Genomic DNA, 25,279 nt, shown 5'->3' on the forward strand with positions numbered 1-25,279 from the left:
GGAAGTGTGCTTGCTTAATTGTGCCACAGGAGTCAGTCCTGTGCCTTTGTAAACAAATGACATTTCATTAGTTCTGTCCTGCATTAAACATTATTTCTATCTGATGACTTCCAGCTTTATCCAAATGTCACATCTGATGATACCATCAATACTGCTATCATCCAATATCTGACAATCTGTTTTCAATGTTGACATGGACACAAAATGTAGGACTTTAATTGAATGCTTAAAAGTGTTATGTAATTTTGATACACCATATGAACTTGATTAGACCTGAATTCTGTGAACAATGTCTCCCTATTCTCTTAATGGTATTCTAATACCGTATCAGAAAACAGTGAAGAACTCTGGTGTAACTTTTGACGAGAACCTCAACTAAGCAGAACATACTGTCACTGTGTGCAGAGGCGCTTCCACTACTCTGTATGCTATCAAGAAATTTCAGTACATATTCTCACACGATTTGAAACAAAAACTTGTGCTTGTGCTATCACTCATTCTTCTGAACCTCCACTTTTGAAGTGCAATAATGTTATCACACAATTAGTAAAAATTATAGATGAAATAACTGAATGCTTGAGTGTCTGTACCATCAGTCTATTAGACCCATTCAGTGCTTCATATGTCAAGTTATGATAGTTTTGACCCATGAAATTGTGCAATTATTCTATTGTCTCATTACTATCCTACTATATTCAAAAACTACCTCTCCATACTGCTGTTGTCTGCCTCGGCAACAAGCTGTTGTGTACAGCTCTCACTATTCAGTACCCTGTTGCACCTAAGGAAAAGCTGAAGCACTGCGTTTTGTGTGTTCCCTCAAAAATTGACCAACAGTGGAGCAGAGTCTCACATTTTTTGCCAGTTAATCTCTCTTCATTCCCAGTCACACCACTAGAAAGTGTCATCCCACTCTCTCCCACTCTCTCCCCCTCTCCCCCTCTCCCCCACACACACACACCTTTCTCACATCCATTGATACTACTCCTGACATTTTAAATCTACACCAGTCTACACTTTGTCATTATTATTAGCTGACAAATCTAGCATTGGCCAGACATTCATTTTGCCAATTTTCTATTAGAAATGAAAACTTATATGTACTCTTGCGGTAGACACTGTGAGATGATACAGGACAGTTTCTGCATGCTGGGTGCAGCCGATTCACATGTTATCTACAGTAAGATTTTGTAAATATGTCTATGGGGATGCCACATCATAGCTCTATAAACTGCTACTGTTTCTGCATACAGCCATTTGCACTATGCAGTTCGAAGCAGTCAGAAGTGCTGTCCCATGTCAGGGATTTCCTCAAGTTGACTTGACAGTTGGAGTGTCTTAGTAATGAATAAATGTATTGAAACTTAATGCATGGTGCGGTGTGAATCCACGTATCTTGAGGTTTATGATGTGGTATCTCCCAAACTATGATAGGTATGTAGTTCTCACCCTTATAGTAATTGTTGCCTGACTGTAAGAGATATGCGTATCAAGTTCAGTTGAAATTGGTTCATTGATCGAGGAGGAAATGTGCATGCTCACATGTACGAAGAGAGAGAGAGACACACACACACACACACACACACACACACACACACACACACACACACACACACACACACACACACACCCACACCCATCCGCACATACACAGAGGTGTGCGTGTGTGCGCGTGTGCTCATACGTGTCCTTTTTTCCCCCCCTAAAGTAAGTCTTTCCGCTCCCGGGATTGGAATGACTCCTTACCCTCTCCCTTAAAACCCACAACCTTTTTCTTTCCCTCTCCTTCCCTCTTTCCTGATGAAACAACCGTTGGTTGCGAAAGCTTGAATTTTGTGTGTATTTTTGTGTTTGTTTGTGTGTCTATCAACCTGCCAGCACTTTCGGTTGGTAAGTCACATCATCTTTGTTTATATATATTAAAAACAAAGATTCCATGACTTACCAAACGGGAAAGCACTGGTATAGGTGGTGGTGCATGGGACAGGTTTTACACCGGGGGGTTTACAAGGGTAGGAGCCAGTGGGTAGGGAAGGTGGTTTGGGGATTTCATAGGAAGGAACTAAGAGGTTACGAAGGTTAGGTGGATGGCAGAAAGACACTCTTGGTGGAGTGGGGAGGATTTCGTGAAGGATGCATCTCATTTCAGGGCAGGATTTGAGGAAGTCGTATCCCTGCTGGAGAGCCACATTCAGATTCTGATCCAGTCCCGGAAAGTATCCTGTCACAAGTGGGGCACTTTTGGGGTTCTTCTGTGGGAGGTTCTGGGTTTGAGGGGATGAGACTCTGGTTATTTGCTTCTGTAACAGGTTGGGAGGGTAGTTGCGGCATGCGAAAGCTGTTTTCAGGTTGTTGATGCAATGGTTCAGGGATTCCGGACAGGAGCAGATTCATTTGCCTTGAGGACCTAGGCTGTAGGGAAGGGACCATATGATGTGGAATGGGTGGCAGCTGTCATAATGGTGGGTTTGATGTGGACGGACATGTGAAGCTGGCCATTGGACAGATGGAGGTCAACGTCAAGGAAAGTGGCATGGGTTTTGGAGTAGGACCAGGTGAATCTGATGGAACCAAAGGAGTTGAGGCTGGAGAGGAAATTCTGGAGTTCTTCTCTACTGTGAGTCCAGATCATGAAGATGTCATCAATAAATCTGTACCAAACTTTGGGTTGGCAGGCCTGGGTAACCAAGAAGGCTTCCTCTAAGCGACCCATGAATAGGTTGGCGCACGAGGGGGCCATCCTGGTACCCATGGCTGTTCCCTTTAATTGTTGGTATGTCTGGCCTTCAAAAGTGAAGAAGTTGTGGGTCAGGAAGTGAAAGGAAGTGCGCCATTGCAGCAAGGCCCTGGACATGCGGAATATTTGTGCATAAGGAAGTGGCATCAATGGTAACAAGGATGGTTCTTTTCACTCCGGTCACTTGCCACCCTGCCTAAAACCTCTTTCCTCATTACCTTAGCCAGCTTCATCCTGACACACAACTTATTCACTTTTGAAGGCCAGACATACCAACAATTAAAGGGAACAGCCATGGATACCAGGATGGCCCCCTCGTGCGCCAACCTATTTATGGGTCGCTTAGAGGAAGCCTTCTTGGTTACCCAGGCCTGCCAACCCAAAGTTTGGTACAGATTTAGTGATGACATCTTCATGATCTGGACTCACAGTGAAGAACAACTCCAGAATTTCCTTTCCAAACTCAACTCCTTTGGTTCCATCAGATTCACCTGGTCCTACTCCAAATCCCACGGCACTTTCCTAGATGTTGACCTCCATCTGCCCAATGGCCAGCTTCACACATCCGTTCACATCAAACCCACCAACAAGCAACAGTACCTCCATTATGACAGCTGCCACCCATTCCATATCAAACGGTCCCTTCCCTACAGCCTAGGCCTTCGTGGCAAACGAATCTGCTCCAGTCCGGAATCCCTGAGCCATTACATCAACAACCTGAAAACAGCTTTCGCATCCCGCAACTACCCTCCCGACGTGGTACAGAAGCAGATAACCAGAGCCACTTCCTCATCCCCTCAAACCCAGAACCTCTCACAGAAGAACCCCAAAAGTGCCCCACTTGTGACAGGATACTTCCCGGGACTGGATCAGACTCTGAATGTGGCTCTCCAGCAGGGATACGACTTCCTAAAATCCTGCCCTGAAATGAGACCCATCCTTCATGAAATCCTCCCCACTCCACCAAGAGTGTCTTTCCGCCGTCCACCTAACCTTCGTAACCTCTTAGTTCATCCCTATGAAATCCCCAAATCACCTTCCCTTCCCTCTGGCTCCTACCCTTGTAACCACCCCCGGTGTAAACCCCCTCCCACCACCACCTACTCCAGTCCTGTAACACGGAAGGTGTACACGATCAAAGACAGAGCCATGTGTGAAAGCACCCACGTGATTTACCAACTGACCTGCCTATACGGTGAAGCTTTCTATGTGGGTATGGCCAGCAACAAACTGTCCATTCACATGAACGGACACAGGCAGACAGTGTTTGTTGGTAATGAGGATCACCCTGTGGCTAAACATGCCTCGGTGCACGGCCAGCACATCTTGGCACAGTGTTACACTGCCCGGGTTATCTGGATACTTCCCACTAATACCAACCTGTCAGAACTCCGGAGATGGGAACTTGCCCTTCAGTATATCCTCTCTTGTCGATATGCGCCAGGCCTCAACCTCCGCTAATTTCAAGTTGCCGCCGCTTGTACCTCACCTGTCTTTCAACAACTTCTTTGCCTCTGTACTTCCGCCTCGACTGACATCTCTGCCCAAACTTTTTGCCTTTACAAATGTCTACTTGTCTGTGTATGTGCGGATGGATATGTGTGTGTGTGTGTGTGTGTGTGTGTGTGTGTGTGTGTGTGTGTGTGTGTGTGTGTGTGTGTTTGCGCGCGCGAGTGTACACCTGTCCTTTTTCCCCCTAAGGTAAGTCTTTCCACTCCCAGGATTGGAATGACTCCTTACCCTCTCTTTTAAACCCCACATCCTTTCATCTTTCCCTCTCCTTCCCTCTTTCCTGAAGAAGCAACCGTTGGTTGCAAAAGCTAGAATTTTGTGTGTATGTTTGTGTTTGTTTGTGTGTCTATCGACCTGCCAGCGCTTTTGTTTGGTAAGTCACATCATCTTTGTTTTTAGATATATTTTTCCCAATATATATAATAGAGGGAAAAATATACCTAAAAACAATGATGATGTGACTTACCAAACGAAAGCGCTGGCAGGTTGATACACACAAAATTCAAGCTTTTCCACTTTTTACTGAACGAATATAAAGAATTCTTTTCTTCTAGAACTACTACTGTTTTCACTGTTTATGTCATTACTTTCCTTGCGTTCCATATTAGATGAAAGAACTCTTCTAATGATTTTATTTTAGTGCATATAATACAAAATATGAATAATGCTTGGTAGTAGTAATGAAGAGCTTAATGGGTCTAATCTTGTCGTGATAAACAAGGAAGCAAGCTCAGTTTATGAAATGCGCATATTTTATCCAATCTCTTCCTCTACTTTTCCAGATGGAAGGACTTCAGAGTCCACAAGCTATTTATCTTGATTTTCTGAATTTTTTATTTTTGCTTGTTTCTAATAATTTTTTTCTGTTTGCACTTTCTATATATCTTGATATTCTAATCTGACAGGAAGCTAATGGTAGCAGGGCTGTCCGCTCCGTGGCTAGATGTCATCAACCAGGTTATGGGCATAACTGAGTTAGACGTCAAGCCTCTGCTGAGGTATTTTGAGCCCATCAGGTCTCTGTTGCTGAGCGACGTAGCTCCTGACACACCTCGCTTAGCAAAATTTGAGAGGCAGGCTCTGCCACCCGATGTGACAGAGGAGAAGCCTACCGAACTGTCGGCAGTTACCGAAGCGGACGAGTCTTCGACAACGCAGGCCGTATCTTCAAGGTAAGTCCTGTACTGTTCTATATTATTTTACACTGTGCACACATTATAGGAGTGTGTGTCTTCTGCAGGTGACTAAATTGAGGGCAGACTGGATTGCAAGTGTTTTTCTTTTAAGAAGGGGGCGTGAAGAAGTGTAAGAATGGGTGATAACCACATAGAAGTTCGCCTGTAGTGTTTATAAACAAATTACTTACTTACTTGTCAGTTGGGGACCTTGCAGATCATTCACCGACTGTACAAACTGCTTGCACCAGATAGTGTCCTGTGCAGCTTCCATCCATTTTCTTGTGGATCCTAGTTTTTCTGTAGTTAATCCTCCCGTCTCGTCCTCAGTCATCCCTGGGAAGCTTTCCCTCTGCGTTCCTCTGAACACTGCTTTTGTATTTTCATTCTTGCAACGTGTTCAGCCCACTGCAGTTGCTTAACCTTTGATTCCTGTAAAATATTGAGCTGATTGTGTGGTGTATGTTTCTTCTGTTTTTAGTATCCTTCATCCTGTTTCTTCCCACACTAGCTCAGAAAACTTTCTAGTGATCTTTCCTTGAAAACCATGAGTTCTCCTCTTAGTCTTGGTGCTAATTGATGTTTTTGTGGCCGGCCGTAGTGGCCGAGCAGTTCCAGGCGCTTCAGTCTTGAACCGCGTGAGAGCTACTGCCGTAGGTTCAAATCCTGCCTCGGGCATGTATGTGTGCGATGTCCTTAGGTTAGTTAGGCTTAAGTAGTTCTAAGTTCAAGGGGACTGATTACCTCAGATGTTAAGTCCTATAGTGCTCAGAGCCATTTTTGATGTTTGTGTCACATAACAACACTGGTGCAGTTATTGTATTATATCCCTTCATTTTAACTTTCATTGAGATTGTCCTTGATTTCATGGTTGTTTTTAGGCTGTTTTATGATTTGGAAGCACTAACAATTTGTCACTTTACTTCTGGCTGGATGTCATTCCTCCAGTTGAGGTATGATCCCAAGCATTTAATGTTCTCAACTATCTTCAGTTTCATCTCTCCCAACTGTGGATCCCCAGGCACACAGTGATTCATCCTTCTACTTAATCCCATCACTTTAATCTTTTCTGGGTTGATTCTCAAGCTCGCCTTCCCTGCACTTTGACACAGGTAGTTCACTATTTCCATAATTTATCAGAGTTAAGAGAATACAGCTGTCACATCATCTGCATATGTCAGCATTTGCAGATTTCCATTCAGATTCATGCCTTTTCCTACTCTTTTCATCTTGTGTTCTTTTTTTTTTTGAAAGGCAGAGGTTCAATAATGTGGGTGACAATGTACCCTCATTCACATTTCCACTTTTTGACATACCTGTTTAACATCTTACATTAACTTTTGCCTTTGAAGTACATGTTTTTACCAGGTTGATTGATTTCTTAAGTAACCAAACTTCCTAAGGATGTTGTATAGGCTCACTCTGCGGGAAGTGTTATATACCTTCGAAAAATATAAAAATGTGGTAGATAATGGCTTGTGAAATGCGCAATACTTTTCCTGGACCTGTCTCGAGGTAAAAATGTGGTCAGTTATAGATGTTCCTGACTTGCAACCTATTTGCTAATTCAATATTATTTCCACAGTGCATGGCTTAATTTTTGCCAGTATTATCAAGTTAAGACCTTGTAGCTCATATTCAGTAGTGAGATCCCTGTATAGTTATTAAAGTCCCTCTTGCTTTTCTTATGATTTGGTACAATATTAGCTAGATTCCATTCTGTTGGCATCTCTTCCTTCTTCCATTTCATTTTGATTAGTTTGATCAACTACTCAATCATACATTATTTGACCTTTTTGTGCTGCTTTCTTCTTTGGTCTACTCATTATCTTTCTCAAATCCACTTCTGCAGTGCCAACAGTTTCATAGTTCATTTCTTTTTCTGTTTGCTCTTCTGGTTCTACTGCATGGTATTCTGCCTCTCTTTGTAGATTTGGTTCATCATCATCATCCCATCTTTATAATTAACAATTAGGGACTTGTCCCTTCTTCTACTTCCACTTTTGAGTGAACAAGAATGGCTATTATAAAATACAGTGGCCCATATCTTTACAAGTATTTCTTACTATAAGTATGTCTAAAAACAAAGATGATGGGACTTACCAAAAAAAAGCGCTGGCAGGTCGATACACACAAACATGCACACACAATTCTAGCTTTCGCAACCAATGGTTGCTTCTTCAGGAAGGAGAGGGAAAGACAAAAGGATGTGGGTTTTAAGGGAGAGGGTAAGGAGTCATTCCAATCGCGGGTGCGGAAAGACTTACCTCGGGGAAAAAAGGATAGGTATATACTCGAGCAGGTACACGCACACGCACACACGCACACGCACACACGCACACACGCACACGCACACACGCACACGCACACGCACACACGCACACACACACACGCACACGCACACACGCACACACACACACGCGCACACACACACACGCACACACACACACGCACACACACACACACGCACACACACACACACGCACACACACACACACGCACACACACACACACGCACACACACGCACACACACGCACACACACACACGCACACACACACATCCATCCGCACATACACAGACACAAGTAGACATTTGTAAAGGCAAAAATTTCAGGCAGAGATGTCAGTCGAGGCGGAAGTACAGAGGCAAAGAAGTTGTTGAAAGACAGGTGAGGTATGAACGGCGGCAACTTGAAATTAGCGGAGGTTGAGGCCTGCCGGATATCGATAAGAGAGGATATACTGAAGGGTAAGTTCCCATCTCCGGAGTTCTGACAGGTTGGTGTTAGTGGGAAGTATCCAGATAACTCTGATGGTGTAACACTGTGCCAAGATGTGCTGGCCGTGCACCGAGGCATGTTTAGCCACAGGGTGATCCTCATTACCAAAAAACACTGTCTGCCTGTGTCCGTTCATGTGAATGGACAGTTTGTTGCTGGTCATACCCACATAGAAAGCTCCACAGTGTAGGCAGGTCAGTTGGTAAATCACGTGGGTGCTTTCACACATGGCTCTGTCTTTGATCGTGTACACCTTCCGTGTTACAGGACTGGAGTAGGTGGTGGTGGGAGGGGGTTTACACCGGGGGTGGTTACAAGGGTAGGAGCCAGAGGGAAGGGAAGGTGATTTGGGGATTTCATAGGGATGAACTAAGAGGTTACGAAGGTTAGGTGGATGGCAGAAAGACACTCTTGGTGGAGTGGAGAGGATTTCATGAAGGATGGATCTCATTTCAGGGCAGGATTTGAGGAAGTCGTATCCCTGCTGGAGAGCCACATTCAGAGTCTGATCCAGTCCCGGAAAGTATCCTGTCACAAGTGGGGCACTTTTGTGGTTCTTTTGTGGTTCTTGTGTGGGAGGTTCTGGGTTTGAGGGGATGAGGAAGTGGCTCTGGTTATTTGCTTCTGTAACGGGTCGGGAGGGTAGTTGCGGGATGCAAAAGCTGTTTTCAGGTTGTTGGTGTAATGGTTCAAGGATTCCGGACTGGAGCAGATTCGTTTGCCACGAAGACCTAGGCTGTAGGGAAGGGACCGTTTGATGTGGAATAGGTGGCAGCTGTCATAATGGAGGTACTGTTGCTTGTTGGTGGGTTTGATGTGGACGGATGTGTGAAGCTGGCCATTGGACAGATGGAGGTCAACGTCAAGGAAAGTGGCATGGGATTTGGAGTAGGACCAGGTGAATCTGATGGAACCAGAGGAGTTGAGGTTGGAGAGGAAATTCTGGAGTTCTTCTTCTATAAGTATGATTACATTACATTTGTTGTCAGTCAGTTACCATCTCCTGTAAGGAAAAGGAATTTATTGTATCCTCTATATGCCCCTCAGTTTAATATTTGTTTGAAATTATTTTAATCACAAAAAATACACTCATATGTATCATACTAATGCTACTTCAGCACAAAAGAAAGGCTGCATGCATGAAAGGAACTGAGTAATTTGACATTAATCATCAAACTGTTCCCTTACACTGTGGCAAGTTCCATCAGAACAGGTAAACTCATTGGCACCAGACCAACATTTCATTGCAGACATCTTCCTACCCTGCCAGAACGCGCACTTAGTGCAGCTCCTCAAGAAAGTGGCATACAGAAATGTTTTTGTGTGGTGGAAAGAACAAACGCAGATGTGGGCAGGCTTGAACAAGTCCTACTATGAAGGCAAGTTCCACAAAATGAATGTTTGGTAAAACATACACACACCACACCATACCACCACCACCACAATCAGCTTTGTCGTGAGCAGAAGTATTTTTTGTCTCATCAGAAACCTTGTCTGTGACATGCTCAAGAATTTGTAGGAAACTGCTCGTGTACTGTCACTGAGTTGTCGTTTATTATCAGACTTTTAACAGCAAAAAGAACCCTGATTCAGGTCAAAAATTATTGTACAAAATTTATTTTATTCATGACCTCCACCTTGCAATTGCCGTGTCAGTTTTAGATTGACATTGCTTCTTGAATATTGCCTTCTTAAGTTTGCTGCCATATCAGTTTGGCACTGGACTCTTGATCTTGACAGCATTGGTAGATATTGTTGCTCCTGAAATAAATATGTGAGGGTAATAAAGTTTCTAACCATATGCCTTAGTGAAAAGTGACTATCTGACACCTACTCGGACTACCCACATAACTAAGTCAGTATCACGAAGATAAGAAAACTCAATTGAAACCAAAACAGTATGTGCTAGTCACTGTATTTATTATACTTTGCATTCATGAAAATACTCCTACACTGTTAAAAGTTCCTTCACATTACGTTAGCATACATAGTTTCACAATTCTTCTCAGATTAGCCGTTCTTTTAAGATTTAGTCTGATCACTTTAAAATATTATGCATTATCTCATTTCCTACAAAACTAAGTGAATCAATCATTATTAATGTTTGCACCTACTTTCTGCACTCCGATGTGTGGCAGTGCATACCACAGCTGCCTGCAACTGATTCTGCAGTTCCCCTCAGATTGCGCACTCCATGCCAAGTCGGCAGCTGCAGAACGGCTCCTACAATCAGATGACAGAACGTCATTCTGACTCATTCCGAAGCTGTTCCATTGCATTCCAGTCAGATCTGTAGGCAAGTCACTCCACTTCAGCAATGTTATTGTCTACAGACCATTGTCTGGGATGCTGCTTTGTGACTGGGTGCATTGTCATGCTGATACAAAAATATTGCCTCAGAACTAATCCTCTATTGTATGCAGTACACAAAGCTGCAAAATGTATTCAATCGCGCACGCACGCACGCACGCGCGCGCACGCACACACACACACACACACACACACACACACACACACACACACACACACACACACACACACACACAGAGAGAGAGAGAGAGAGAGAGAGAGAGAGAGAGAGAGAGAGAGAGAGAGAGAGAGAGAGAGACTATAGCATGATTCATCACTAAAAAATACTCATTTCTCTGTCCAGCAGGGGTCGCTCTTTACACTTACAACTCAAGAGTGATTCATTGCACCGATATCGTGTGAATATATATAAAACCACCCTCTGCAACGCTCAACTGACCCTGTCCATCAGTTCGTGAGGACTGCCTGATCTCGGTTTTGCTATGGATGTTCCAGTTTCATCCCTGTGGATCAAACTAGGCAACTTCAGAAGACTTTCAAGCTAATGGATTTCTCACTCGAGTGACACCCAGTGACTAGCTACATCTGAAGTCACTGAGCTCCACAGACCAACCAATTCTACTGTTACTGCTTCTCTGCTGACAACATAATACACCCACCCCCCTCCATTTATACTGGCAGGTCCAACACATACACAGTGGACAATTTTGCAGTATGTAAGAGTGTCTGGATACTGTTGATCAGATAATATAATTAAACCTTTTAGTATATAGCTAAAGCATATAGCGGGTGATCAAAAAGTCAGTATAAATTTGAAAACTTAATAAACCATGGAACAATATAGATAGAGAGGTAAAAATTGACACACATGCTTGGAATGATATGGGGTTTTATAAGGGGGGGGGGGGGGGAACAAATACATTCACAAAATGTCGGGCAGATGGCACTGGACAGCAAAACCTCAGTGACTGCGCATGACACTCTTGTATAAAAGGAGCTGTAATGACAGAGAGAATCGGATGCGCCAGCAGTCGCAGCATGTTGACGTTACCTGAAAAGGCGCTTTTAGTGAAGCTGTATTATCAGAATGGGGAATGTGCTAGTTCAGCGTTACGATCCTGTCATCATAGGAAGGGGATTCGAATGGGTAGAGATCCAATGACAAATGCAGCTGTGGCGAGAAAGGTTTCGAAGTTTGAAGCCATGGGTTGTTTAGACGATAGAGCCCATAGTGGCCAACCGAGCACAAGGTGTAGTGCTGCTGAGACAGTTTAGGAAGAAATGGAGACTGTAGCGGGTTCGTCAATGCACAGGGAAGTCAGCGCTCGTGCAGTCGCATGTCGCACCGTCATTCCATACACTACTGTTCGGTTGGCACTGAAGCATACCCTCCGATGCTATCCGTAAAAAATCCATCAGCATCATGAACTGTTTCCTGGCGATTTAGTGAAGCGGAGGGCATTCGCGGTGTGGGTGTTTCAAAAGATGGCGGAAGATGATGATTGGTTGAGTAACGTGTTGTGGACCAATGAAGCTCATTTCACACTCCGAGGGTCTGTCAACGCCCACAACTGCAGAATTTGGGCTACTGAAAATCCTAGAACTGTCGTGGAAACTCCATTGCACGACAAGAAAGTCACAGGATGGGTAGGATTTACTGCCTCTACCATTATCGGGCCTTTTTTCTTCGAGGAAATGCATGATTCTGGTTTTTGTAACTGCTACCATGACGGGTGAGAGGTACGTCGATATGTTACAGAATCGCATCATCCCCAGCCTGGCTGATAAACACCTGCTGGAACGTACGATGTTTATGCAGGATGGCACTCCACCCCTTATTGCTAGACAAGTGACTGCTCTCTTGCGCACATCGTTTGGTGGTGATCATGTGCTCAGCTGCCACTTTTGTCATGCTTGGCCTCCCAGGTCCCCAGGCCTCAGTCCGGACGATTATTGACTTTGGGGTTACCAGAAGTAGCAAGTGTATCGTGATCAACCGACATCTCTAGGAATGCTGAAAGACAACATCCGACGCCAATGCCTCACCATAACTCCGGACATTCTTTACAGTGCTGTTCACAACATTATTCCTCGACTACAGCTATTGTTGAGCAACTATGGTGGACATATTGAGCATTTCCTGTAAAGAACATCTTCTTTGCTTTGTCTTACTTTGTTATGCTAGTTATTGCTAGTCTGATCAGATGAAGTGCCATCTGTCAGACATTATTTGAACTTTTTTTTTTTTGTTCTAATAAAACTCCATGTCATTCCAAGCATGTGTCTCAATTTGCACCACTCTATCTACATTATTCCGTGATTAATTGATTAATTCAGTTTTCAAATTTGTACTGACTTTTTGTTCACCCGGTATATATAATGGCTCGGGGAGGTTCGTAGACCCGCAGCAGAGTGCCTCCCCAGGTGGCGGATAGGAGAATGCATCCTAGATATACCGAGGAAATGAAATACTCAGGACGGACCAAAACTGCTAGTAGCGTCTGTTCTCACAGTGGGTGGCTACAAAAGGCGTCTGTTCCCGCAGTGGGCGGCTACAAAAGGCGTCTGTTCCCGCAGTGGGCGGCTACAAAAGGCGTCTGTTCCCGCAGTGGGCGGCTACAAAAGGCGTCTGTTCCCGCAGTGGGCGGCTACAAAAGGCGTCTGTTCCCGCAGTGGGCGGCTACAAAAGGCGTCTGTTCCCGCAGTGGGCGGCTACAAAAGGCGTCTGTTCCCGCAGTGGGCGGCTACAAAAGGCGTCTGTTCCCGCAGTGGGCGGCTACAAAAGGCGTCTGTTCCCGCAGTGGGCGGCTACAAAAGGCGTCTGTTCCCGCAGTGGGCGGCTACAAAAGGCGTCTGTTCCCGCAGTGGGCGGCTACAAAAGGCGTCTGTTCCCGCAGTGGGCGGCTACAAAAGGCGTCTGTTCCCGCAGTGGGCGGCTACAAAAGGCGTCTGTTCCCGCAGTGGGCGGCTACAAAAGGCGTCTGTTCCCGCAGTGGGCGGCTACAAAAGGCGTCTGTTCCCGCAGTGGGCGGCTACAAAAGGCGTCTGTTCCCGCAGTGGGCGGCTACAAAAGGCGTCTGTTCCCGCAGTGGGCGGCTACAAAAGGCGTCTGTTCCCGCAGTGGGCGGCTACAAAAGGCGTCTGTTCCCGCAGTGGGCGGCTACAAAAGGCGTCTGTTCCCGCAGTGGGCGGCTACAAAAGGCGTCTGTTCCCGCAGTGGGCGGCTACAAAAGGCGTCTGTTCCCGCAGTGGGCGGCTACAAAAGGCGTCTGTTCCCGCAGTGGGCGGCTACAAAAGGCGTCTGTTCCCGCAGTGGGCGGCTACAAAAGGCGTCTGTTCCCGCAGTGGGCGGCTACAAAAGGCGTCTGTTCCCGCAGTGGGCGGCTACAAAAGGCGTCTGTTCCCGCAGTGGGCGGCTACAAAAGGCGTCTGTTCCCGCAGTGGGCGGCTACAAAAGGCGTCTGTTCCCGCAGTGGGCGGCTACAAAAGGCGTCTGTTCCCGCAGTGGGCGGCTACAAAAGGCGTCTGTTCCCGCAGTGGGCGGCTACAAAAGGCGTCTGTTCCCGCAGTGGGCGGCTACAAAAGGCGTCTGTTCCCGCAGTGGGCGGCTACAAAAGGCGTCTGTTCCCGCAGTGGGCGGCTACAAAAGGCGTCTGTTCCCGCAGTGGGCGGCTACAAAAGGCGTCTGTTCCCACAGTGGGCGGCTACAAAAGGCGTCTGTTCCCACAGTGGGCGGCTACAAAAGGCGTCTGTTCCCACAGTGGGCGGCTACAAAAGGCGTCTGTTCCCACAGTGGGCGGCTACAAAAGGCGTCTGTTCCCACAGTGGGCGGCTACAAAAGGCGTCTGTTCCCACAGTGGGCGGCTACAAAAGGCGTCTGTTCCCACAGTGGGCGGCTACAAAAGGCGTCTGTTCCCACAGTGGGCGGCTACAAAAGGCGTCTGTTCCCACAGTGGGCGGCTACAAAAGGCGTCTGTTCCCACAGTGGGCGGCTACAAAAGGCGTCTGTTCCCACAGTGGGCGGCTACAAAAGGCGTCTGTTCCCACAGTGGGCGGCTACAAAAGGCGTCTGTTCCCACAGTGGGCGGCTACAAAAGGCGTCTGTTCCCACAGTGGGCGGCTACAAAAGGCGTCTGTTCCCACAGTGGGCGGCTACAAAAGGCGTCTGTTCCCACAGTGGGCGGCTACAAAAGGCGTCTGTTCCCACAGTGGGCGGCTACAAAAGGCGTCTGTTCCCACAGTGGGCGGCTACAAAAGGCGTCTGTTCCCACAGTGGGCGGCTACAAAAGGCGTCTGTTCCCACAGTGGGCGGCTACAAAAGGCGTCTGTTCCCACAGTGGGCGGCTACAAAAGGCGTCTGTTCCCACAGTGGGCGGCTACAAAAGGCGTCTGTTCCCACAGTGGGCGGCTACAAAAGGCGTCTGTTCCCACAGTGGGCGGCTACAAAAGGCGTCTGTTCCCACAGTGGGCGGCTACAAAAGGCGTCTGTTCCCACAGTGGGCGGCTACAAAAGGCGTCTGTTCCCACAGTGGGCGGCTACAAAAGGCGTCTGTTCCCACAGTGGGCGGCTACAAAAGGCGTCTGTTCCACATGTTTGTGGTGGCCTCAACCAACATCCTGATCTGGAAAGTCAGGTTGTAGTCGGCAGCATGCCATATATCCAACTAATAAACATCAAGATGGTACAACGAGAAAAATCTCATTACCCCAGGCCCCAGTCAACAGACTGGGATCATTGTGAGCATAGGATTCTGGGGGCTCACGGACATTGGGAGAATATTCAGAGCTTCTCAAACTCACTCAAGACCAAACGCAAACACTACATCAGCATACTCAACGTGCACACACTGATGAAGACAGAAAAGATGAAGCAACTCGCAGATAGTCTCAAAAAATTTCATATCATAATATGTGCACTACAAGAAACGCGATTCACAGATTAAGACCATTTCAACATGGAGAACTTTAGAATATACAAAGAAAAACGATCGAGACAACTGAAAAACCTATGGCTTTTTGGCATAGGATTTGCAGTACACAGGTCCATCACGGACAGCATAGTCGACTTTCCTTCACCAAACGAAAGAATCAGCACCATCACAGTGAAATCAGCCAATAAATCCTACACAATAATCAATGCACATGCACTGACTAATGACTACAACAGGAAAAATCCAGACGAAATTGATGACTTCTGTACATCAATGGAAAAACTATGGGAAAATTCCTGCACATAGCCAAAATAACACTGGCAGACTTCAACGTTAAATTCGGAAAAGAAAAGATATACAGACATACCACAGGAAAACATACTCCACACAAGGACACGAACAAATATGGAAAACACCAGATAGACTTTTGCAGAAGTCACGACCTCGCCATTATGTCAACAAAATTCAAGAAACTAACACGGAAACTTACCACATGGAAATTCCCCAGCGGAAAGCAAGAACTACAGATCGACCACATAATACTCCAGACAGACTCACAAAAAAACATTTTGAACATAGACATACTTTAGTCTACTTCGACTCAGACCACCACCTACTACAGATCAGCAGTAGTCTTTCGCCCAAGAAAAAGCTTCAGAAGATCAAAAGTGTTAGACCAGATCCAGAATGCCTTACTTTAAACCAGACACAAATATTAGACAAAATTAAAATGGAGAAAACAACAGACTGGACACAACTTTCAGGAAGAATCTGAGAGGCCATGAAGGTAGCACAAGCACCATGCACAAGGAAACATTGTTGGTGGAACGACACGTGTGACCAAGCTATTGATCATCGAATCAGTGCATGGAAAAAATTTAGTAGCCATAAATCCCCAGAGAATTGGATGAACTTGCTGAAAACACACTAACAAATAAGCAAAATCATTTGCAGTGAAAAACGGCAGTATGATAAACGGCAACTGATGGAGATAGAATCGGACTTCACGAAGAACAATTCAAGAAACTTCTACAGAACGTTCGGAGAAAAAAATGACTGGATGTCAACCACCCAACTTGTGCTTCAGAAGACCAGATGGAACCCTAGAAACCTATACTAAAAACAATTGTGACATTCTGGAAAAGTACTTTGAAAAACTCCTCAACATGGACCCCCTATGGAAGAAATGACAGAAATGAGCATGTACAATCCAGTTAGTGAACCTCCAACTCTAAAAGAAGTTAAAGAAATAATCAAGTCACTCAAGAATCATAGAGAACCAGGAGAAGACAGCATCATCACGGAAATCTGGAAGTTACAAGACCCAGAACTCACCAAAGACATCCATAGGATCTTGGAAGATATCTGGGAGACCACGAAAATTCCTGATGACTGGAAAACTGCCCTGATACACCCACTACACACAAAAGGTGACAAGACTGACCTGAACAACTAAAGAGGAATATCCCTACTACTGATCACATACAAGATCCTCTCTAAAGCTTTACTAAACAGTCTGGAATGCCAGACTGACCACTTGATTGGGGAATACCAAGCAGGATTCCGTAAAGGGTGGTTATGTGCGGAACAAATTTGGAAACTGAAAATGATTTTACAACACGAACAGAATCTCATCATTACCTTTGTCGACTTAAAAAAGGCGTACGACTCCGTTGACCGGAAAACTCTCTTCTTTAATTTTTTTTCTTTTAGTGACAAAGGCTGAGTCTGAAATATAATGTGTAAGTGTGATAACTGTGCCTGTCTGCAACTTAACCTGTCATTTTTAGAGTCAGTAGCAGTCTATCTTTTGCTTACATTGTTGATATTCCGACCTGGAGTTTCCATTGTTTGAAAACAGTACTTTTACTGCTTAAAACTGATCTTTCATGCATTCATCCAAATAATAATATCTCATTCATTTTTCTCCAGTAGTACCGGGCTACATTAGCCCATATGTGTACACTAAACATGTGATCTGACCCTGTTACAAGAAGCTAATAAAGTTCATACAAAATATGCTATTTTATGTTACATTAACAACGGCGTGCCTATTACCTTGAATATTTTTTATCTTACATTATTAAGTTGAGCATTTGCAAGAAATAAGCAAAAACTTTGCATTAACTTACAAAACTGTTATTCCACAGCACAACAGTGGATAAAACTACTAAAAATCCCTAAAACTACACCCTAGCTGTGGTAGCTACAATTCAGGCTACACCACCTACAAGATACTCTCATTGTTGTCTGTTGTTGCTTTTGTCAGGTCTCAAGAAGTGGAGGGAACAACAAAACCGGAGGGCGACAGTCCGAAATCTGACCCGCTGCCCGGTACGGAACCCAAACCTGACAACACGGCGAGCAGCCAGGCGATCCTGATAGGAAGCTTATCGCTCATCGGAATCGGGTTGGGAACTGGTGCGATCCTGGCGGGGCGGCACTTCTACCGGAAGAAGAAACAGCGCGAGAGGAGGAACCGCCGGCCCACATGACAAAATGGCCTCACCGAGACCAGGGTCTGACGCTCGTGCTCTTTGGTCTCGGTGGGTGAACGTTTCCACAGAGCTGCATGGGTGGTGCTGGAACTGGAACGTCACAGGGCGACCGCTGTCCAGTGTTCCGAGCTGCGTTTGCCGTGCACCGGACTACGTGCCGGTAACCTTACTGCGTGTACCGCGAGAAAATCCGAGCCCACTTTTTGGCTCTTGTGTTCTTGTCTGTGATATCGCTTTTAATGAAATGATATTTAACTGTGTAAGGATTCTCATAAATTTCTGTGCTTTTGAGAGATTCGAGGTTGATGTCTATTATGAGAGGACCAAACGTTAACTCTTGCCTTTGCAATGCAGTATATGCATTATGTTGTTGAATTTCTGTGAAATAAGGGCAGAACTGCTTTGTGTGCATTGTTCAGGTGTTGCTATTTCTGGAACACATGTAAAACAGTAAACTGGTACTAGTGGGCTTTTGTGTGCAAAGTTAACTGTAAGTTGTACATCACAAATAGAGAAATAGAAATATGTTGTATATGAGTGATGCATCACATTTTGAAATGAGAATATATAGCGGTTTATTTCCAACACAATGTCTACATTATGTTGTTGAATGTCTGTGAAACAAGAATGAAATTTATAAGTTTGTGTGTGTGTGTGTGTGTGTGTGTGTGTGTGTGTGTGTGTGTTTGCATTGCCATTGCTGAAATACGTGTAAAAGGTTTTTAGTTGCTAGCATGCATAGTTGATTATACAAAGTTTATAAGAAGCAGAGAAAAAGAAATATGTTATATATGAATGGCACATGACATCTTAAAATGAGAAATGTGACTGTTATATTTTGTACCCATTTTTGAAATTTTCATGTAACTTTCACTGTATTCAACTGTAAAAGTCTGACTGCCAAATTATATCTTTTAAGGTGAACAGTGAGTATAATGTGTCTGTATCAAAACTCTCATCTGTACTTTCAGCACTGATACATCTGTAATTTTAGCAACAATTTGGTAACTTCTTCTCAAGCACTAGAGTCCAGTTCTGGATTGGTGTAAATTGGAAGAGTTCAGCCAATCCACATTATGCATTTGACCAATGGTTAATAATGTTGTTCATTTCTGATGTGTAAATTGCAGCAGTAAGTGCCATTATTAACAATGTCACTAAGGGATTGTGTATTTTGATTTTACAAATATTTAAGCAAGCATTACTACAGAGCCACTTCTACATCTATGAGTATTTATGGGGATAATGAAATGAAAGCTGTTACTTGGTGAGACTTTGTAAGTTTCATCATAAAACATATTATATGACAGGATAGTGATTTGGTATTAAATTTCAAATGGCAAACTCAAATTTCCCCTGCAGTCTAGACGGCCACCTGTTAAATGTTATGCTACCTGTTTAAACTATGCTGAATGATAGCATTTCATAGTCTGGCTTGGCTGATTGCAGTAGGTCTTAATCATGTTATCAAAGACTAAATATGTAGTACCTAATCCCCAGGTCAGACCATATCCCCTTAATGGTGCGAAATCATTAACTTTCTTCACTGCATCTTGGACTAAATTTCCACAAAATGAACATGGAATTTATCTGAAGAATTTAGAAACAATACTACACACTGTTAATAACACTTCACTTTTGAGTGCACACAATAACAAAAGACTGATTGATTGATTGATTAATTGTTAAAATACATATAACCAATTTGTCTTGTCATTACAATAAGCAGTGCTTCAACTATTGTGAGAAGTAATTGTGCAATGAGCAGAGTGCATTAATAAGTGCTCACAATGTTATGCCAGTCACAAGTTTCGATTTTGCTGCTTGCACAAATGAACATAGGCAAACTGTAATTGAATTAAAATATTAGTAATTAAAAGTATCAGCATGGTAAAGCATTCTGATGTTGATACATTTCAATAATGACCAGAAATAGTTGGTAGAGATTTCATGTAAAGAAGAATTTTTTATGCAACATGCTTTAAACTGATCCAGTTCCAAAGGACAGTATGTTGGAAAAGTCTTCCTTCTGAATACTTCATGACAAAAGTCAGGTTTTAGGCATGCAGGATCTAAGCCAATAATTATCTGGAGCACTATCGTCTCATTTTAGGTTTTTGCATGTTCTAAATATAATATTTATGGCAAATCACTAGGATTTGAAAGGTATTAATAGGTTTACAAAAAAAGAGAAATTTTCTGTAACAGTGTGGCTACTGATATCCATTTACTTAACAAGATTACTTTTATATTAATCAGCTACAAAGTTTGATAAATGTAACTCAAAAATTCGTCTGTGGAACAGAAAGAGCTGTCGAGGTAGTCAGATATTTTTATGTTTCTGTGCTAAAGTAAGGTCAAGTACTTGAAAGTGAGTGCTGTTTTTGTTCCTATTGCTATGTTTATGAATGCGATATATCTTCAGGTTGTGCTTTCATGAGTGAGTAAGGCTGTTGTTAGTACACACAATTTTTAAGCAGTTGTCTGTATGATGTAAGAGGATGGACACCGGTTATCATCTTTACAGCATGGTTCTGAGAGATGAAAAAAATACAGTGCATCAGTGTGTGGAATCTGTCCATAAAATTATTCCATATGGCATCAACCAGTGGAAGTGTCCAAAGTACATTATTTTTCTATCCTTTCATCATCAAAACCAGCAATTAAACATAAAGGAAATGTTGCTGGACTAAAGAGTTAAAGAGCTATAACATGTGATTTCCAGTTAAAGATCTTATCAAATATGCATGACTGGAAATTTTTAAATAACACACTTTAAATGGCCCCTAGACTATCAGTACTATTGGTTATCAATATTGTGGAATGTGTTGACAGTTTGTGGAATACAATTTTGTTCCACCTCTTCCTTGCCATCAGACTAACAATGTTTGTGTTAAAGTATTTTTTAGGTAGCTAGCATGTAGAGATTTTTCCACTATGCACACGCTGATTTGATCAATCTACAGTGTTGAATGGAGATTCATGTACACAGAATGTCTCTAAGGCACAGAATTGATTGAGGGTCTTCACCTGTTGTGACGGGATCACTTACACTTAGGTGTCACAGCTTGGCAGCGAACAAGAAGCACTGCCTACAATGACCAGAAACAGTTGAAAGAAGCTGAAGAGAGATGGCATTCTCTTCTTTTATGAGATTCACTTTTGATATGTTGTTCTGAGTAATGACATCTGTACACCCACTGTTTTAATTCTTACATAAAACAATCAAATATGGAAGAGTTCTTTAAAAAATCATTATGTCATTTAGTAACATAAATACTACAAAGCTCTCTTCCCATCCTCAAACCTGTGCAAATCAAAAAGAAATTGCGTGGCAGGAATTGGTGGCACTGCATAGCAGGTCCAGTGCACCAATAAACTTCAAGAAAACCAACCACATAAGAAGGAAATCAAGATAAAAGCTATAAAGAAGACTACTAGGATAAAATATCGCTTGTGAAGTTGTTGCTTCAGTTTCGCTATGTGAAACCTTTTAAATATTTCATTTGGCTTAGTCCTGAGACAGTACTGCTTTTAGCTTCTTCATTTGACATCAGTGTGAAGGGTGTGGATAACGCTCACAGAGGAGAGAGCTTTTTCATAAATAAATATTATCTGTAGAAAATTACAGAAGGAAAATATGACAATAACCGGTGTCCATCCTCTTACATCATACAGACAACTGCTTAAAAATTGTGTGTACTAACAACAGCCTTACTCACTCATAAAAGCACAACCTGAAGATATATCGCATTCATAAACATAGCAATAGGAACAAAAACAGCACTCACTGCCTAGAGGAACCTAAGTAAAGAGCAAAGAAGATATAGGCTAGGACACACTGTAGTGTTGCCTGAAGTAATCAAAATATTGAAGTAATTTTCGATTTGGTAAAACTCGAATAAAAGTGAACTGTCACAACAGACAGAGTGAAGGAGATAGGTAGACCACAGCGACCTGGTCAAAAGCTAGAGATCTTTGTATTGAAGAAACCATGAACATGTGAACTAAAAAACATTATGTTGATGAAACACATGACCTCTGAATGCTGTCAGAATCTACAAGGGCAGCTGTAACTTCTGAGGCATTCACAGCAGTAAACAATGAAAGGACAGCACAGTGGCTAGTGAGCTGACTAACGTAATGGTTATACAGCGGCTCATCGCGACATCGCTTCGCCTACACGACGCATCAACAACAGTGTGAGACCAATAGTACAACTAATCAGGTGAGTTGTAACAGCCCCAAGTGTAAATTGTTTCTGTGTAGTGATCTGTTTATAAAGCATTTGATTTGTATTTGTTTCAAAATGAAGTTGCGGGGTATGGAGCTCCTTAAGAGCGTAGATTGTTGTAACTTCTATATGCTGATTACTAGGCTTAGCATGAAAAGCCCTATAGCAGAATTATTAGAAAAACTAAGAGAGTTAGAAGAGCTAGATGAATTAACCCCTTATTTGGCAAATGGTGAAAATAAAAACAAAAAAAATTTCAGTGCTTATATTTATTTATTATTCTTAAAGAAATACAATTCAGTCAGTTTTAGAAATTTTTGACAAAAATTATTAAAATTATGAAATGTTGCTTACAAGCAACATTGCCAGCAGTAGACCACATTTTTACATATTATAGAAAAAAGTGCTTGCCAATAACCTCAAGCAAAAAGTTTCCTGTACATAAATAATTTAATTTATTAACACATTTATGCATTCCTGCTGTGTAATAGAACTGTTTCATTTTCTCTTCTAGTTCTTCTTGCGATGGAATTTTTGGAAACAGTTCCTCTTTGGAACGAAGCACAATACTAGATTACATTTTGAACAGATGACTGTAGAAAATCCAGATGGACAATAACGATGACCTTTGGGACCGTATAGAGGCTAGTGCTCCATATCATCAAATCAAACATCTTTTGTAACAGCCAGAGCGGTTGGCTTCCTCCTCTTCTTTTGTGGTGGTGTTATGTCTATTGATGGCCTTCCTACTTTCCTTTTCCCTGGAAACATCAAACCATTGGCAATATCTGCCCTGAATGACTTCAGTGAGGTCTTCTTGTCCAGAGATTCTCTTCGAAATACCAACCAGGCATTTACAACACTGAGATCTAGCATAAATCCAAACAATCTCATGTACCAACACCTAGTTTTCCTTGGTACTCTGTAGAGCTCTATCAGCATACCAGCAAGATCAACTCCTCCCATATGCTTGTTGTACTGACAGACAATACTGGGACTGGGCACATCAATTTTTCATTTTTCATTGCTGCCCCATCATTTTACTGTTGAGAGAGGTTGGACACAACAAAATGGGCTTGCAAGTGTCACGATTTTATTGTTTTGAATATCCGCCATACGCATATGTAATATACTAATGGCACATGTCCCAACTAGGCAATGTTGCTCACAGGCAACATAAAATTTTTATACTATTTACGTAATTCAAAACAATGTTAGATTGAAATATTTCTGCTGTAAATTCACCTCTGGGTGTTTCTCGAAGAAAATCTGCTAAGATTACTGCCAATTTATTGAAATCCACACTTTCAGAACCAAAATAAGACACCCTTGTTGCTCCCACAAGGAGATCTCTGTAAAACCACTGCACAAACTGCCATCTTGTGTGGAAAACCTCGAACTACTACAACAACTGGCATTCACAGTGTGTAAAGAAACATTGCCTGGAGGCAACAATGCCAGTAAAAGGCACTGGGAAGTGTTTGTTGTCCCATAAGGCCAATGTAAGTTTGATGCTGCTTGAGAGCAACACTGCCAAATAAAGGGCTAAAAAGACAATTGGAGGAATTAAAAGTATTATTAATATCCAAGGCCAGTCATTAGAGGAGGTATCAACAAAAGTAGATAAGGTTTGTTGTATAGAAGCTACCTTTGTAAAGCTGCCTTCGTAGTTACAGAATAAGTGGAAAACCAATGCAGTTTAATAAAGGTGGTTTGCACATTTACAGAGGCACAATATGGATTTAAGGCTTTAAATGATCAAATCTCAGATATGAAAGGATGGATAAAGACGAACAATGTTCAACCACTTTGCAGGAGCACCAGCAGGAATTAGTTGAACCAAAAGTACAAAAGAATGTTGGTTCTACTAGCATTATTGCCAATTCTTTTGGTGATATTGTAGTACACCAGAAGTGATTCCTAAAGTTTAAACCATGTGGCTCTGTACACACAGTGGAATTTAAGTAGTAATTTAAGGAACTGTAATCCAAAGGTTATGATGATACCAGTAAAATCAATTTCAATGTTTAACATTTACAATGGGAAGTAAACTGGAATTCCAACTGCAGAAATAAGTTTAACCATTTGTACGCAAAGAAGTATTGTGAAGTAAAAGTATTAAGTTACTTACATCAGAATTATATTGTCATCTGAGAACTTTTACATCCATTTTTTTTTCTTTTCAAAATGGAGTATGTTGCCTTTAAGTATTGTTGCTCACAAAAGGCACACAGGTGCTACAATATTATTACTACAATGTTGTTCCTGTGACTCAAACTGGTTGCATTTTGCACTATTTCATGTGAGAGATCGTAAAGCAGTTCCACAATTCCTCGTTTTCCACTGTTTATAGTTGAATACTTATGAAAGCCACCACCCACCTCTTCCCTTTTGACCCATATTCAGACCAGAGCACAAAATTGTGCACAATTCCCTGTCACTGGAGCTGCAATTTTCTTCTTCTTGAGTAATTGTCCATCCAAAAGCCAGGCTTCCTCTTCCCATAAAATATCAGTCCACTTAGGATGCTCCATGTTGCTAACACACGTAACACAAAAAAGGTGCAATTATGGGTTCCTTAATAGTAGCATTGCCAAATAATGGGTTAAGATACTGAGTGAATCTGAAGTAGCTATTTTTGTGTTAGCAAACACTGAGTGCAGGTCGAAATGCATGCGTTTTAGCTCGAGCAGGCTAGCGTGAGGAGGGAAGAACTATACTGACGTGAGGTCTAGAACATGACAAGGAATGAGAATTCAGAAAGCAGACGTAATTAGTTTCATACTTAAACTTTAATCCATTAATGATGAATGTCGCTCTTGGCTGTACATGATTCACAATATTATCTGTTCAGAATATATTCTTGAAGTAATTATAGTAACTGAATATGGCACCTTGCTAGGTCGTAGCAAATGACATAGCTGAAGGCTATGCTAAACTGTCGTCTCTGCAAATGAGAGCGTCTGTATACAGTGAACCATCACTAGCAAAGTCGGCTGTACAACTGACATGTGACTATCCTTTTTTCCCCTTAAGGTAAGTCTTTCCGCTCCCGGGATTGGAATGACTCCTTACCCTCTCCCTTAAAATCCACATCCTTT

The 25,279-nt window shown here is 42.9% G+C and overlaps 1 protein-coding gene across 1 annotated transcript in view; it reads left to right on the forward strand.

Annotated features, from left to right (window-relative positions):
- LOC126293261 (angiotensin-converting enzyme-related protein-like) overlaps window positions 1-18,874 on the forward strand; it is a 123,568-nt gene extending 104,694 nt beyond the window's left edge. Inside the window, exons 11-12 of the mRNA XM_049986377.1 lie at window positions 5,155-5,421; window positions 17,716-18,874. Coding sequence (XP_049842334.1) covers window positions 5,155-5,421; window positions 17,716-17,941 — 493 coding nt within the window. The 3' untranslated portion in view covers window positions 17,942-18,874. The remainder of the gene's footprint in view (window positions 1-5,154; window positions 5,422-17,715) is intronic.
- The last annotated feature ends 6,405 nt before the right edge of the window (window positions 18,875-25,279 follow it).

Source organism: Schistocerca gregaria, chromosome 10, assembly GCF_023897955.1.
Source record: "Schistocerca gregaria isolate iqSchGreg1 chromosome 10, iqSchGreg1.2, whole genome shotgun sequence".
Taxonomy (NCBI): Eukaryota; Metazoa; Arthropoda; class Insecta; order Orthoptera; family Acrididae; genus Schistocerca; species Schistocerca gregaria.